Genomic DNA, 17,790 nt, shown 5'->3' on the forward strand with positions numbered 1-17,790 from the left:
GAATATTGTATATCACAAGGATTTCTGAAATAAATAACAAAACACCTGAATAATATATTCAGAATCAAAAACTAAAGTGGCTTCTTCATCATAAAAGCTGTTGTGTTGAGCCCTTAAAAATGTTCCTTTCACAGCTTAAGTATGTAAACTGTCAACAATGGACAACATTACACATTTTGAAATAAATAAATGAAAGCAATCTGAATTATTCAGAATCAATTTCGAGAAACATACACACATACATACATTAGGGTGACCACCCGTCCCGCGTAGCGCGTGCGCGCAGAGCGGTTTTAAGCCCAAATCATGCGTCCCACAAATTGAGACTGTGTCACGCACATAGACTGTATAAAAACAGGTCACGCATAATCAATGCTTGCTCAAAAAAAGTTGGTCGCTCTATATCCTCGAGCCCCAGGCAGCCAAACGAACACACACACACACATATATATATATATATATATATATAATGTTGTTTAAAAATGAAATCTATGTTTTCATGCTAAGGAGCTGACTGAAAGCCGGAGACTCCACAGTAGAGACAGGCTGCATGTTTTCAACAATGTTTCACCTGTTTGAGAAAAACATACAGAGAATCACTTAAGACACTTTGCTGTAGACCCGTTCCACATAATAATATTCATTAAACTGTATGTTAACACGTAGGAGCTTGCTGCATGAATCCGTGAGTAGGCTACAGTTTACAAATCCATGGGAACGGATTGAGAAAGTGTGCGCGCAGATTATGAATTCGTGGGTACAGATTCAAAAACCGAGGGTAACGTTACGGTTTACAAAATCTGAGCGCACTGATTGGAAATTCGTTGGCTAGGATAGGACATTCAAACCAGAAAGACACATCTTACATTTGACTAAAAGGTTTTTGTCTTTATGCTCAACTAAAGTGAAATAATGAGCATATTTCCACTTTGAGAAACTCGTGTTGCTCTCGCCTTGACTCGCCATGACTGCCGCACATACTTGAATAAACGGAGACACGCCCACAGTGCGCCTTCGTGTTTACAGTGGTTGGCATCCACCAATCCTACAATGCGTTGCTGCAAACAGGTTAGGCTGCACTTCAGTCAATATTAATAATTTTTTTACTAATAACGCGTTACTGCCCAACACTGAACTCAAATGATTCGCGATCCCGCTCCGAACTCCCGAACTGACTCAAATGATTCGCGATCCCGCTCCGAACTCCCGAATTGATTCAAATGATTCGCGATCCCGCTCCGAACTCCCGAACTGACTCAAATGATTCGCGATCCCGCTCCGAACTCCCGAATTGATTCAAATGATTCGCGATCCCGCTCCGAACTCCTGAACTGACTCAAATGATTCGCGAACCCACTACGAACTCCCGAACTGACTCAAATGATTCGCGATCCCGCTCCGAACTCCCGAACTGATTCAAATGATTCGTGATCCCGCTCCGAAATTCCCAAACTGACTCAAATGATTCGCGAACCCACTCCGAACTCCCAAACTGACCAGTAATGCTAGGAGATTGTAGATATACAATATGAATTTTGTTATTTACTACTTTTTTTCAGATTATATTTAACCTGGAAAATATTGGAGAAGACCAATTAAGTTTTCAGGAGTAAATTACTGTGATAAATGCTGAACTATGTAAAAGACAACCTGACTACACCAACATATCAAAAATCTAATGATATAATCAAAATTGTTTTAATGAATTTTTCTTTCTTTTTTTGGTAGCTGCTGCATGAAGTGAATCATCAATTTTTACCTATAATTTGTTCCCGGGGATTTGAACCCACAACCTTGCGCTTCATAGCACAATGCTCTACCAATTGAGCTACAGGAACACTACTGTTACCTTCAGCAAATTGACACAAACACAAAAAGTGTTCTTTTTTTCCTTAACACAACCATTAGCTGCTTGGTTTGTTGAATGGTTACTCTAATAAATCTATTTATACCATGGCTTGTCTGAATATTTGATTCTAATTGGCTAAAAGGTGTGCATTAAAATAATTTGATTCACAGGTAGTTCCAGTCAGTTTAATTATAATTAAAGTTTAATGTGCTGCTGCAATGACATACATGCAAGCAAAACACTTGCACACGGAGATCGGAGATTAAAGTAATGTGAACTGAGACATTTTGCATTTAATTATTTTTTATTTTTTACAACCTCAGTTGCATTGCTTCACTGCCATTCATAATCCCCTCCTGTGTTCTCATGGAGTAGTAAAGTGTCCATTGTAAGCATACTTCAGAATCTCAGCAGAAGCACTTTGATTTTGGATGCTGCTCTGCTCACATACTAATTAATGATTCATGTTTGAAAGTGAAGTGTAAAATAAATTATAGAAATATTTTATTTGACTAAGTAATTACAGTAATATTTCAGTCTTTATATATTAATAATTGAATTTAAAAAATAAGCAAAATAATAATGTTATTATTTAGATGTTGTTATTTGTTCAAATTTACAGGGTTTCCAAAAACACTGTGAATGTAAACCGAGACAACCATCACAGCTAAATAATAAAGTGTACCAATAACCTGTTTTGTTTTGTTGTTTTTGTGTAAACAGATATTGCAGATCTGAATCAAATGATTCACGAACCGCGCTCTGAATCGAGCACTTCGAAACAGTAGTGAATCATATTTCAAAGCATTCAATTCCTGTATATATGTATATATATATATACACACACACACACACACACACACACACACACATATATTAACCAAATCTTTTTTATTTTTTAATCAAATAAATTTAATCAAATATCACTGGATATCATTCATAATTTATTGCTTTAAATTAGATTTTCTTTAATCAATTTTTAATTTAAAAAATAGTACTAAATTAGAAAAAATAAGGAGATAAATATAACTCAAATAATTTATTATTTAATTTTATTTTTTACAATCAGTGCATTGTATCAATATGCTATATAATTTATTTAAATTTCATTTATTTTTAGAATTATAATGGAAGGTTCTAATAGGATATAAGGCTTCAGGCTACACCTCCTGCAGTTAATATGTATAACTATAGCCTGCTGTGTGTGTGCTGAGGAATGATTTCCCATTGTGTGTGTGTGTGTGTGTACTGTATATCAGTTTTGTAGTGTATGGCTCCCGATATGCCTCAGTATCTCCACTGCTAAAGGTCTTTACACTGAAACACTTAGTGCTTCAGATAAGACGTCCAGTTTAAACAGATACCAGTGCAGTTTAATTGACACATGAGAGAAGGTTTGCTGAAGTGAGCATCTGCAGGTTTATTCACATTACAGACAAACAAACTCTGGAAGGCTCGTCAATCAAGAATAAATACATTTCATGTCAGACTGAACACTGCAAGGAAATAAATCACAGGAAAATGGAACATGAACAGTCATTTTGTGCCAGGATGTTATCTTTTGAGACATTTTCTTGAACCCTAAACTGGTTCTTTGTTGGTGCTAAGAGGGTTGCCAGATCCCAGGAGAAAAATAATCTCAGTTGACCACTTAATAAATAGTTAACATTTTGGTACTTTTCATTATTTTACTCAGCCTTTGGCTTTATCTCCCAGCACTTGGCATGGTTAATTTATATAGCACTTTTCACACCGTTTCAAAAATGACTTTGTTTATAATACATTTTTACTTCTATGCTTTAAGCCTATGATACACGGGGCAATGTTTTAAACAATATTGCTGGGAAATGTTGCCATCAGTGGGTAAAACCAGGTGAGACACAGGGCCCATGACCGATTATCTATTGTCAGCATTGCTCAAATATATATATATATATATATAGTAAAGTCAACATACACTTCGGTCCTTGGGTTGCCAGGTATTTATCCCAAGAATGAACACACATTAGTATTATTATGTATTTTCATTTTCTTTGTCTAAATATAAACTTTCTGGTGTCTGTGGTACTTAAGTAGCCCCCAAAGAACAATTAAATAAATTAAAATCAAGAAACTGAATTCTCAAAAAAATCAATGTGCAATAAAAAACACCAACCTGGCAACCCCACCGAAACCTTCTCATTGCACAAAAAGCTCTTTATATTGGAAAAAGGTTCAACAGATTACTAAAATGTTCTTCACACTTAGAAAACAATTGTTATTTTAAGAAATCTTCCAGCCAAAGTGGTTATTCTACGGAACCTTTATTTTTAAAAACTTTAAAAAGTTGCGTTTTCACGCACAGTCGAAGATACCTAACAGTTAAAAAAACAAAACATGGTTCCATGAAGAACATTAAAAATCTTTCCAATGCAAAAATGCAGCTCTTTATACTAATGGAAAAGGTTTATTTAGATGATTGCGATATTCTTCACACTATGAAAGCAACGGTGAACTGTTCACTGGAAGGTTCTTTGAGGAACCAAAACTATTCTTCTGCACTCTTAAAAATAAAGGTCGATGATTCCATGAAGAATCTTTAACATCCATGGATTCTTTACAGTGGAAGAGATTAGCACACTACATTGGGTCGTATGTTTACGTCTGTATCTCAGAGTGAAGTTCAGGAGGAAGCGAAGGCATCGTTGGAGACCGTTGCTGTTGGCGCTCAGGAATCTGACACAGCACTTGGACTGAGGTCTCATCCTGAGTGAGGGGTCCAACACGTCTCGCTTTTTCACACCTCCTTATCACGGCCGGGGAAGAGAACGTGGCTGAGGCTCGCACGGCATGTGGCCATCAGGGGCTCGAATATTCACACTCGGTTTGGTTACAATCGGCGCTGTTGGACTGTACTGGCTGCATGACAACACACTGACATCCATCGGATCTTTATACACTCTCAACTCTCAAGGTTCAAAAAACTGTGTTTTGCAACAACGCCAAAGAAGAATTATTTTTGGTTTCCCACGTGTCATAGTTTAAAATGTGCTTCAAGAGCAAGAAAATACATTTCCACTAAATCCAAATGTGGATGGAAAATACCAATGTGTCACATAACAAACATTGTACCAAAATTATATGATAATTAAGTCATATATGTTTCCATTACATTTAGCTCATCCAATTTACTTTTTAGTTATACAAAATTCAACTCCATTTTTAAAGTCAGTTTAATATGATTTAAGTTGAATTTGATTATACTTAAAAAATAAATAAATAAATAAATAAATAAATAACAGAAATTAAGCCAGCAACTGAACTGAAGTTTAAAAGTTGAAGCAGGTGCATTTGTAGAAGATGAATAAAGCTTTTCTTCAACTGTGACATGTGAATGTATTTCCTTTGATTGAAATATATGGATGGCTAAATATTTTTTAAATGGCTTTAAAAATATATTAATATTTTTAAACATATATATTTTTTAAATAATTGAAAGATCAATTTATTTTTTAATTTTAAAATTGTTATTTGCTTTTTTTTTTAATGTTTTAAAATATATTATTTTGCCGTGTGGTCCAATAAAGCTTTTTTTTTTAATTCTTTTTCTTTTTAAGTGTGAAGAACGTTCTAAAGAATCCACTATAAAGAAGGTTTATTGGTTTTATGGATGCCAACGAAGATCCTTTATTTTTGTTGTATGTTCTTCAGCTAAGAAAAAAAAAAACATTTCTTTAAAGAAGTGGAGACTGAACTAAAAATAACTCTTCTATGGCAAAAACACCCTATGTATAAAAATTTTTTTTTTTTTTAAATGCAAAGCTCAAATCCAGCAGGTTTAGTCTGAATTTCTCTCATTTTAAGTGACAAATGATTAAACACCCCAAAGCAGTGTGTTGTATATTACAATAAAAAACTAATGTACAACTAATAAATATACATGAGGCCTAAATAAAAAGCTGTTAGGAGCGCAAAGATTCTGAATGTTTGGTTCATGAAGCAGCACGTGTGTGTTTTAGTTGATGAGGATTCACATGTGGTTTCAGTCTTTTCTTCCGGTGTTTCTATCTGCATCCGCATTCCTTCACCACCATGCCCTCGTATTTATTATTCAACACCACCACGCCGTTCTCGTTCTCGTACAGCAGGGGGATGGGCTTGAGCTCGGTGGGGACGCAGCAGGCCTGCGCCGCTCTCTGAGGACTCTTCAGATTGAGCAGCGTCTGGACGATGGCGTGTTTGGTGGGCGTCACTTCCCGAGCCAGAGGATAATTGCACGCTCCGCGGCAGGTGAACGCATGGTAACCCGACGGAGCCAGGATGAACGAGTCCCAGCCGATGTCTTTGAAATCCACGTACATCTCGGCTTTCCTGCAGTCCTCTGTTTTAGCGCTGCGCCGGACTCTCAGGTTTGAGTGCGTCTCGTCTTGATCCTCGCTCTCATCCCTCCAGAGTTGGTTCTCCTTCCTTTTGAGTTCACTCTGGCCTTCCTGACGGACTTCACTCGAGTCGTCTGAGAAGACGATCAGTGCAGGCTCGTGTTTTCCATCCAGATCCCTGTCAAAGTCCAGATCTAGCACTGGCCAGTCGTTCGTATTCCTAAACGCTTGCAGGTTTTTGATACGCACCTCCAGGCTGGGGGTCACAGTGTTGATCTTCCTCCAGTGCTGGACGGCGTTGGTCAAGTCGAACACCTCCCAGCCGCTCTCCCTGCGATGCAGGTGTTTTGTCGCCAGTGGATCTCTCTGGACGCGTCCCTCGAACACGCTCACCCTCCACCCTGCTCCGCTGCGCTGTTGCGAGTCTGTCTTGAGACGCATGTGAAGCCGCAGCTCGGCGCTGACCACACGCTCGTGCCGCGGGACAGAGATATTGAAGAGGAGACGGTGCGTCCGAAGGCTCTCGCCGTGTGAGCCGTGTTCTGCAGATCAGAGACAGAGGAAGAATAAAACTCTTGATGTGATGCCACAGGATTTCAATCTGTTATGTGTGTGTGTGAGGAAAGAATTAGACTTGTCCATTTAAAGAACACTTTGAGAATGGGAAATAAATAACATCATGTTTTTATAATAATTATTATTGTTTAAAATAATAAAAAATGGTTATAATAGTACTATAAATAACATTTATTAAAATAATAATATTTCTTAATAATTATTCAATTTAAATAATGGTTGAATCATAATAATAATAATAATAATAATAATAATAAATATAATATTTATTAATATAATAATATTACTAGTAATAATATAAATAATTATTATATGTGTAGGAATGAATGGTTAAATAAATCTAATAATAATAATAATAATATCATATTTATTTAAATAATTAAAATAATATTTTTTATTCAAAGAATGGTTGTATAATAATAATAATAATAATAATAATAATAATAATAATTATTATTAAAATGAGGATAATGATTTTAATTTATTAATGGTTAAATCATTAAACAAAATATATATATTATATTTATAAAAATTATAATAATTTAAAATGATTATTTAAAATTGTTAATTGAAAGACTGGTTGAATAATTAAGTATTAATAATAATATCCAGTAAAATAATACTAATACAAATAAATAATTTATTTGTAATTTAAATAATGGTTAAATAATTATAGTAATAATAATACAAGCATTAAATTAAATTTAAATTAAATTAAATAAAAAAATTAAATTAAAAAAATATTTAATTAATTATTGTAATCAAGTAATTAATTAATTAACTATTATTATTTTATTAAAAAATAATGATAATATATATTTTTTTATTATTAAATAACATTTAAAATAATTATATGTAATAATAATTTCATAAGTTAATCTAATCATTACTGAAAAGTACAAAATTATAAAAAAGGACGGAACTCTGATCTCTAAGACACAAAAATACACACAACAATAAAGGAATAATACATTACAGTGGGTGAACTTTACGTGATTGAAGCTAAACGGAATTAAACATGAACTGATTTGAATAATGACACTGTTGTCTTCTATAGAGCTGCTTTACGACTTAAACTTAATGTTACATAAGCGATTAATCCCAATTTTTTCCTGTTTATTAATGTTTTGAGACAATCTGTGTTGTATAAAGAGCTATGGAAATAAAAGAATGTTATAAATATTCACAACAACTGAAGCTCCTCACCTTCATTCCTGAAGCTCCTGACGATGTTTGCTGACGGCGCGGCGCTGCGGTCGCTCGTGAATTGATCGTACAGTTCCAGCATGTACTCAGGCGGTTCGGAGCGGGGCCTCGGCCGGGGCCCTTGATCAGTCCAGTTCAACACCTGCAGAAACTGACCCAGGACCTCCTGCATGTCCACTTCATCCACAACCCCAGGAGTGGAGCGAGGAGAAACCGGACCGCAGCGAGCCGAAGAGAGCAGCAGGACGCAGAGGCTCAGGACACAAACACACCCGGCTGCAGGAAGCCCAGAAACAGACATGACTGTGCTCAGAGACGTGATGATGATGTGAAATATCAGGATGATGTGAGGGTCTGGGACACCTGCGCAGGTCCGTCCGTCTCTCTCCGGCCTGACAGCTCGATGTGGTGCGAGAGGAAAAACAGCCTCGTCCTTGTAGATCTCGTGATGGAGTGTGGAGGGCAGGACTACGGTGTCGACCCTCTTGTGCTGACAAGTTTGGAGATGTTGCCACTTGGTCTGTGGGCCTTTCATAGTGTGTCCGGGTTCCTCACACTTCCTGTATCTTCTTTCCATGCATGCCTTTCTCAAACGTCCAGCTCAAACCTATGCTACATTCACATACACAGAGCAGACGCTCCAGAGCTACCTATAGAAAGCACCTCAGCTACTCCGTTGCAATCAAAGGATGACAAACACATCATTACAAGCGAGAAAAAGTGACTCCTGTTCAAATATTAACAGTAAAAAGAGGTTCAGGTTAAAGCTGGGTTATTATTTCACTAGTTAGTTAACTAAAACCATTTTTGTTACTTACTTTATTTGACTTTATTAAAGAGTTTGGTGATTTTACATCCGAGTTAGTTCTGGCTGCAGATAAAGTTTTAATAGTTGGTGATTTTAATATCCATGTTGATAATGAAAACGATGCATTGGGATCAGCATTTATAGACATTCTGAACTCTATTGGGGTTAGACAACACGTTTCAGGACCTACTCATTGTCGAAATCATACTCTAGATTTAATACTGTCACATGGAATTGATGTTGATGGTGTTGAAATTATTCAGCCAAGTGATGATATCTCAGATCATTATTTAGTTCTGTGCAAAATTCATATAGCCAAAATTGTAAATTCTACTTCTTGTTACAAGTATGGAAGAACCATCATTTCTAACACAAAAGACTGCTTTTTAAGTTATCTTCCTGATGTATCCAAATTCCTTAGCATATCCAAAACCTCAGAACAACTTGATGATGTAACGGAAACTATGGACTCTCTCTTTTCTAGCACTTTAAATAAAGTTGCTCCTTTACGCTTAAGGAAGGTTAAGGAAAACAGTTTGACACCATGGTATAATGAGCATACTCGCACCCTAAAGAGAGCAGCCCGAAAAATGGAGCGCAGCTGGAGGAAAACAAAACTAGAGGTATTTCGTATTGCTTGGCGGGAAAGTAACATATCCTACAGAAAAGCATTAAAAACTGCTAGATCCGATTACTTTTCTTCTCTTTTAGAAGAAAACAAACATAACCCCAGGTATTTATTCAATACAGTGGCTAAATTAACGAAAAATAAAGCCTCAACAAGTGTTGACATTTCCCAACATCACAGCAGTAATGACTTTATGAACTACTTTACTTCTAAAATCGATACTATTAGAGATAAAATTGCAACCATTCAGCTGTCAGCTACAGTATCACATCAGACAGTGCACTATAGATCCCCTGAGGAACAGTTCCACTCATTCTCTACTATAGGCGAGGAAGAATTGTATAAATTTGTTAAATCATCTAAACCAACAACATGTATGTTAGACCCTATACCATCTAAGCTCCTGAAAGAGGTGCTTCCAGAAGTCATAGATCCTCTTCTGACTATTATTAATTCCTCATTGTCATTAGGACATGTCCCCAAAACCTTCAAACTGGCTGTTATTAAGCCTCTCATCAAAAAACCACAACTTGACCGTCTGGACGGTCTGACTTCTGACTTGAACTATCATCTGATCGTGGGTGTATCTCTCTATTAGTTTTATTGGATCTTAGTGCTGCGTTTGACACAATTGACCACAACATTCTTTTGCATAGACTTGAACACTTTGTTGGCATCAGTGGGAGTGCATTAGCATGGTTTAAATCGTACTTATCTGACCGCTATCAATTCAGTGAATGAAGATGCATCCTATCGATCACAAGTGCAGTATGGAGTACCTCAAGGCTCAGTACTAGGGCCGATACTCTTCACGCTTTATATGTTACCCTTGGGAGATATCATCAGGAAACATGGTGTTAGCTTTCACTGTTATGCTGATGATACTCAGCTCTATATTTCTTCGCAGCCCGGTGAAACACACCAATTTGAAAAACTAATGGATTGCATAGTCGATATAAAAACTGGATGACGAGTAATTTCTTACTGCTAAATTCTGAAAAACCAGATGTGTTAATTATAGGACCTAAAAACTCAGCTTGTAATAACCTAGAACACTGTCTAAGACTTGATGGTTGCTTTGTCAATTCTTCGTCATCAGTTAGGAACCTAGGTGTGCTATTTGATCACAATCTTTCCTTAGAAAGCCACATTTCTAGCATTTGTAAAACTGCATTTTTCCATCTCAAAAATATATCTAAATTACGGCCTATGCTCTCAATGTCAAATGCAGAAATGTTAATCCATGCATTTATGACCTCAAGGTTAGATTATTGTAATGCTTTATTGGGTGGTTGTTCTGCACGCTTAGTAAACAAACTACAGCTAGTCCAAAATGCAGCAGCAAGAGTTCTTACTAGAACCAGGAAGTATGACCATATTAGCCCGGTCCTGTCAACACTGCACTGGCTCCCTATCAAGCATCGTATAGATTTTAAAATATTGCTTATTACTTATAAAGCCCTGAATGGTTTAGCACCTCAGTAATCATTTTGTTTCAGCTAGTTTGATAACAGGTACCAATAATTCGTTGATCACTGATGAACAGGAAACTGAGACAACAAATTATAATGAATCAGATTGTGTTACGTTCTCAAAACTCAGGCAATTTGATAATACCTAGAATATCAAAATCAACAAAATCAGATGATTGCACTGATACTATTTAAACAGAACAGAGATGACATCACTGAATTCAATGATGAACTGCCTTTAACTGTCATTCTTCATTATTGACACTGTTTTCCTAATGAATGTTGTTCAGTTGCTTTGACAATCTTTTTTGTTTAAAGTGCTATATAAATAAAGGTGCTTGACTTAAATTAAACTTTAAAATAAAATACACAAATTTATGTAATTTCAGCTAATTGCCTGGCCAACTCATTTCTATTAAGTTTCAGTTGATCTTCTAAAATAACTAAAACTGAAATAAAAATATGATAAACTCTATATAAATACATATATATACATATATATATATATATATATATATATATATACACAGACACAAAATTACTGAAATGTTAACTTAAAATAAAAACAGATATATGAAATATTAATAAACTTTAATAGTATCTCATTTATTCCTAAATAACACTGGAGTAGTATGAAATTGGTGATAAATATTATATAAACCTGGTTATTATGCATTTAAAACACATTTAAGTTTATTAGCATTAATAAATAAATCTGACCGGGTTCATTTATGTATGACTGAAAAAGATGCATATAAATATTATTTCAAATATTACTCCGTTAAAACTGTGCAATCCAAACGAATGGAAATTTCATGCGCAATTCAAACACATGTATCCTGAATCCAGGTCTGAATATTATTGTGAGTGCACCAGTTATAGCTTCCACTAGGTGTCAGAATAAAGCCTTACAGTTGAAATGTAATGTCTACTGTAAGATTCAAACATGATCAGTTTGATGAGATGTGTATTCAAGCATCGGTTTTTAGAGAGAGTCACACATTATTACAGTTTTCCATTTATTGTGTTAAACTTCTGCTGTTTTCATGCACTTAAAAAAAAAAATCACAGCATCATTCATTAAAGGTATAGTTCCCCCAAAAAAGAAAATGACCCCCTGATTTCATCACCCTCAAGCCATCTTATATGAGTACATGAATATCTACTTCCAGAATACAATCTGAGTTATATTGAAAGATATCCTGGTTCTTCCAAGCTTTATAATGGCAGTGAATGGGTGTTGAGTATTTGAAGTAAATTAAAGTGCATGAATCCATCATAAAAAGTGCTCCACATGGCTCAGGAGGTTGATTTATGCCTTCTGAAGCGAATCAATATGTTTTTATAAGAAAAATATTATTACTCTCCCCCGAGACTGTACTTCTGGACCAATGTGTTAAATGATGTAAACGGGTTATTTAGAAATAAATGATGGAGGTGAGTTATTCCTTCTTGTTGCCATTATTAAAACCGGATATTGTACAGTTGAGCCAGTCTCCTCTTGCCTTATATCACAATCCTCCAACATTATTCTTGTAAATATGGATATTTTTGGTACATGCATTGTCACGTACGGTGTTACAGATAACACAGAAGAGAGGGAACCAATTGCAGGTAAGGTGTTTATTTAGGGATAATCCAAAGAGAATAAACAGTCCAGGCAGGGGTCGATATCCAACAAATCCAAATCCAACATAAACAAGACACAAAGACAAGGCAAGGCAAGGCAAGATGACGGACATGAATAAACTTTCAACATTAAACAAGGACTCCGTAACACAGACTCAGACAGACCGGGTATAAATACACAGAAGGATAATGAGGGAACAGGAGACAGGTGGGGAACAATCAATTACTCAACAAAGAGGAAGGTGACCAAATAAGGGAACAGGAAGTGATAAGGTGACAGAAACCGCGAGAAAGGAGGACACCTAGTGGAAACCCAGGGAACACAACCCAGACACTGTGACAGTACCCCCCCCCTCAACGGAGCGGCTCCCAGACGCTCCACGACAGACACAAAACAGAGACCAGGAGGGAGGCGGACAAGTGGAGGCTCAGGGGGAGGGACGGAGGGCCAGAAAAGAAAAACATGGGGAACAGGCACCAGAATTGAAAACACAAAACAGGGAGACCAGGAGGGAGGAGGACCGGAGGAGGTTCAGGGGGAGGGACGGAGGGTAAGACTGACAGAGAGGAACAGGAACAAAAAACAACATGAAGCCCCTCCAGAGCGGGGCAGAAGACCACCACGTCCGTGTGGTGGAGACTGGAGTCCCCCAGGGCGGAGCAGAGGACCACCACAACCGTGTGGTCAGGACGGAAGCCCCCCAGGGCGGAGCAGAAGACCACCACAGCCATGTGGTCAAGGCGGAAGCCCCCCAGGGCGGAGCAGCAGACCACCACAGCCGTGTGGTCAGGACGGAAGCCCCCCAGGGCGGAGCAGAAGAGCACCACAGCCGTGTGGTCAGGACCAGAGCCCCCCAAGGCGGAGCAGACCTCCGTGCGGCTGGACCAACGGGACGACGAAACTCTGGTAAATCCCTGGTGTCCTTACTGGACTCCAGAAGATTGGTGCTGGCCTGACACTGCTCATGAAGATCATTGGTGACTTGTATTTGCTCATGAAGATCAATGGTGACTTGACTCAGTCCTTGAAGATCACCGGTGACTTGACTCAGTCCTTGAAGATCACAGGTGACTTGACTCAGTCCTTGAAGATCACCGGTGACTTGACTCAGTCCTTGAAGATCACTGGTGACCAGCCTAGTCTCTGGAGGATCAGCGGTGACCAGCCCTGACTCTGGAGGATCAGCGGTGACCAGCCCTGACTCTGGAGGATCACCGGTGACCAGCCCTGACTCTGGAGGATCAGCGGTGACCAGCCCTGACTCTGGAGGATCAGCGGTGACCAGCCCTGACTCTGGAGGATCACCGGTGACCAGCCCTGACTCTGGAGGATCACCGGTGACCAGCCCTGACTCTGGAGGATCACCGGTGACCAGCCCTGACTCTGGAGGATCAGCGGTGACCAGCCCTGACTCTGGAGGATCAGCGGTGACCAGCCCTGACTCTGGAGGATCAGCGGTGACCAGCCCTGACTCTGGAGGATCAGCGGTGACCAGCCCTGACTCTGGAGGATCACCGGTGACCAGCCCTGACTCTGGAGGATCACCGGTGACCAGCCCTGACTCTGGAGGATCACCGGTGACCAGCCCTGACTCTGGAGGATCACCGGTGACCAGCCCTGACTCTGGAGGATCAGTGGTGACCAGCCCTGACTCTGGAGGATCAGCGGTGACCAGCCCTGACTCTGGAGGATCAGCGGTGACCAGCCCTGACTCTGGAGGATCAGCGGTGACCAGCCCTGACTCTGGAGGATCAGTGGTGACCAGCCCTGACTCTGGAGAGTTCACTGGCACCTGACTCGACTCTGGAGAGTTCACTGGCACCTGACTCGACTCTGGAGAGTTCACAGGCACCTGACTCGACTCCGGAGGGTCAACTGGCACCTGAATCGACTCCGGCGGGTCAGCTGAGACTCTCATCCTGTGCATCGGCGCTGGGCAAGCAGCCATCTTGGGCCATGACTCTGGACAGGCGACCATCTTGTACTGTGGTGCTGGGCTGGTGGCCATCTGGGGTTGTGGCGCTGGACTGGCGGCCATCTTGTACTGTGGCGCTGGACCGGTGGCCAATTTGGGCATTGGCGCTGGGTTATCGGCCATCTTGTGCAGTGGCGCTGGACTGACGGCCATCTTGTGCTGTGGCGCTGGACTGACGGCCATCTTGGGTTGTGGAGCTGAACCGGTGGCCAATTTGGGCATTGGCACTGGGCTGGCGGCCATCTTGGGCTGTGGCGCTGGAACGGTGGCCAATTTGGGCATTGGCGCTGGGTTAGCGGCCATCTTGTGCTGTGGCGCTTGGCTGGTAGCCATTCTGGGCAGTGGTGCTGGACTGGCGGCCATCTTGGGTTGTGGCGCTTGGCTGGTTGCCATCCTGGGCAGTGGTGCTGGGCTGACGACCACCCCACCGGAAGAGACAGAAGCGGCTGGGGCATCCCACCGAAGCCGATGCTGCAGGTAGCGCACAAATTCCCAGAATTCCAGTGTCTCTAACTGCGCCATCTCCTCCTGAGACACTGGATTTTCCAGCCCGCCATTGAAATAGTCCTTGAGGGCCGCATCGTTGTAGCCCATGCCCTCGGCCAGGGACCAGAACACCTGAGCCAGGGCCAGTGTTGGGGAGTAACTAGTTACATGTAACGGCGTTACGTAATTTAATTACAAAATTATTGTAACTGTAATTAGTTAGTTACTACGAAAAAATGAGTAATTAAATTACAGTTACTTATGAAATTTTTAACGATTACAAAGGGGATTACATTTGAATATTTACACACATCCACATACAGATTTAACTGATTTCTTTCCCAAATTGCACTGACTATTCTGAGACATACCGCCCTAATAATTTCCGGGATGCGGAAATACAGTCTGGTTCGTAGAATCCAGTCATAAAAACGAAATGCCTAACGCGGATGGAATATGCCACATTTTGGATGACTAAATCAAAAGTAGGTCAGTACACTTGAATCAAAACATGACATCGACTAGTGTCTGTGAATATTAAGCCCCAAAAATGCAATATATGACTTGCACATTCTGCGTGTTGCAGAATTCCCGGTGGCCTGGCAGACGATTTTGCCCCACTATTTAATATCATTATTGTATAATTGCCTGCCGAATGTACTAAAGCGATCATTTGCGAATCCGCCATTTGATAATTAAATCTCTAATAAGTCATGAAGTGTTAGTCATGACTCGCGCGCTCTCCGCGCCTCCGCCAAACGGTTTGGATCAGACTCAGAGTAATCAATGCGAGAGAGAGAGAGAGAGAGAGAGAGAGAGAGAGAGAGAGAGAGAGAATAGAGTGGACTGTGGAAGCGCACAGCTGGAGCAGAGAAGCAGAACTACTGTTCAGGGTTTCAGGTCAGTTTCATCTGTAAAGATGCTTTTTTGTCTTTGTTTTTTTATTTAATTAATCAAGCAGCAGCACGTTGCTCATCAGTCATCACTCGAAATACTATATAAAGGACATCATTATTATCTGTTGTAATGTTACAGTAGGAATTTAGCTGAAAAACAATCAGATTTTTTTATGGGTTTAGGGTGAGCTACGACAGACAACAACACAACCCTTACGAAAATTAACATTTTAATATTTAACTATAAATCCAGAGAAAATGGTTACTATTGTTTAACTGTGATAACCAAACATGTAAAATTATTTTACAAATGTATTTATTTAAAAATAAATACATATCCATTTGCAAAAAAAACAAAAACAAAACAAGGTTATTTGACTTTTATATAGGCTAATAAAAGCAAGGTTAATTTTTGTAAGGGAAAAATATGACTCGTGTACAGTATTAGGATTTTTCTATAAAGATATTGTAGTATTGTAGAGTATTGTATTGTAAAGTATAGTTTTGTTCAATCTTGAGTATTAAAGTCATGAGAGAGATGGATAACAGGGCAAAATAAAGAGACTGAAGAGAAAAATGGAAGTGAAGGTGCAGTTCAGGAGAGAACTTTTAATTATTTTGCATGTCTCCAAATTAAAGATTTAAACCTTTTGTTATGTCAGGTCCATACAAAAAAATAGTTTTGTCCATGATTTTGTTTGTATGAGTTTGAATTTTCCAGTCTGAATTTTTTTCCCAGTCCGCCCCTCCTGTAAATTAATGGCAAAGACATGGTTTCATTTACTACACATAGGCCTACTGAAGCTCACAGTGTTTTCAACCTCAACGCCTCAATATAGGAGTACACGAGCACATAAACATAATTTCTAGAACTGCTCTGTGTCACTTCATGTGCATTTTACTTATTTTGAGAAAACTATCATCATATACAGAGACAGCAGTATTTCAAAAAAACACCAATGTTTCAGGAGTTTATTACACAGAATACGACACATGCTTATTAGATAAATGTATTTAAGTTGATGTATATGCTTTCATTTATTATTCTATAATTTTCACAAATTTAGAAAAGTAATCAAAAAGTACTCAAAAGTAATTAGTTACATTACTTTAATAAAGTAATTGAAAAAGTTACACTACTATTACATTTTAAACAGGGTAACTTGTAATCTGTAACTTATTACATTTCCAAAGTAACCTTCCCAACACTGGCCAGGGCACCCACTTCATTGCCCTCTTGGCGGAGGGCGATCAACCGAAGGTACTTGGTTCGCCGCTCCGCCATCTTGGCTGGGGAACAGAAAAATGACATACCGCTGGTTCCTACTGTGACGGAGTCCTTCTGTCAAGTACGGTGTTACAGATAACACAGGAGAGGGAACCAATTGCAGGTAAGGTGTTTATTTAGGGATAATCCAAAGAGAATAAACAGTCCAGGCAGGGGTCGATATCCAACAAATCCAACATAAACAAGACACAAAGGCAAGGCAAGGCAAGGCAAGGCAAGGCAAGGCAAGGCAAGGCAAGGCAAGGCAAGGCAAGGCAAGGCAAGGCAAGGCAAGGCAAGGCAAGGCAAGGCAAGGCAAGGCAAGGCAAGGCCCATGAATAAACTTTCAACATTAAACAAGGACTCCGTAACACAGACTCAGACAGACCGGGTATAAATACACAGAAGGATAATGAGGGAACAGGAGACAGGTGGGGAACAATCAATTACTCAACAAAGAGGAAGGTGACCAAATAAGGGAACAGGAAGTGATAAGGTGACAGAAACCATGGGAAAGGAGGACACCTAGTGGAAACCCAGGGAACACAACCCAGACACTGTGACATGCATGAAGCATCAGGCTTTTATAGAGTGAGATAATGAAGCTCAATTTTATTCAGACACTCAAACTTAGCAAAA

At 39.2% G+C, this 17,790-nt stretch overlaps 1 protein-coding gene across 1 annotated transcript; it reads right to left on the reverse strand.

Moving 5' to 3' along the window:
* Positions 1-5,544: 5,544 nt before the first annotated feature.
* Positions 5,545-8,581, reverse strand: LOC132132444 (bone morphogenetic protein 10-like). The gene is made up of 2 exons (XM_059544818.1): positions 7,990-8,581; positions 5,545-6,749 (listed from the first exon to the last, which is right to left on the reverse strand). Exons 1-2 carry the CDS (start codon positions 8,564-8,566, stop codon positions 5,893-5,895), a joined length of 1,434 nt encoding a protein of 477 aa, XP_059400801.1. The 5' UTR covers positions 8,567-8,581; the 3' UTR covers positions 5,545-5,892.
* Between the last annotated feature and the right edge of the window lie 9,209 nt (positions 8,582-17,790).

Source organism: Carassius carassius, chromosome 49, assembly GCF_963082965.1.
Source record: "Carassius carassius chromosome 49, fCarCar2.1, whole genome shotgun sequence".
Taxonomy (NCBI): domain Eukaryota; kingdom Metazoa; phylum Chordata; class Actinopteri; order Cypriniformes; family Cyprinidae; genus Carassius; species Carassius carassius.

What these genes read in the sequence shown, in the direction of transcription:
- LOC132132444 (XM_059544818.1), bottom strand. Translation starts at nt 8,566, where the DNA reads ATGGAAAGAAGATACAGGAAGTGTGAGGAACCCGGACACACTATGAAA. An exon ending in CAGGAGCTTCAGGAATGAAG is followed by an intron (nt 6,750 to 7,989) that starts GTGAGGAGCTTC and finishes TCTGATCTGCAG; the next exon opens with AACACGGCTCACACGGCGAG.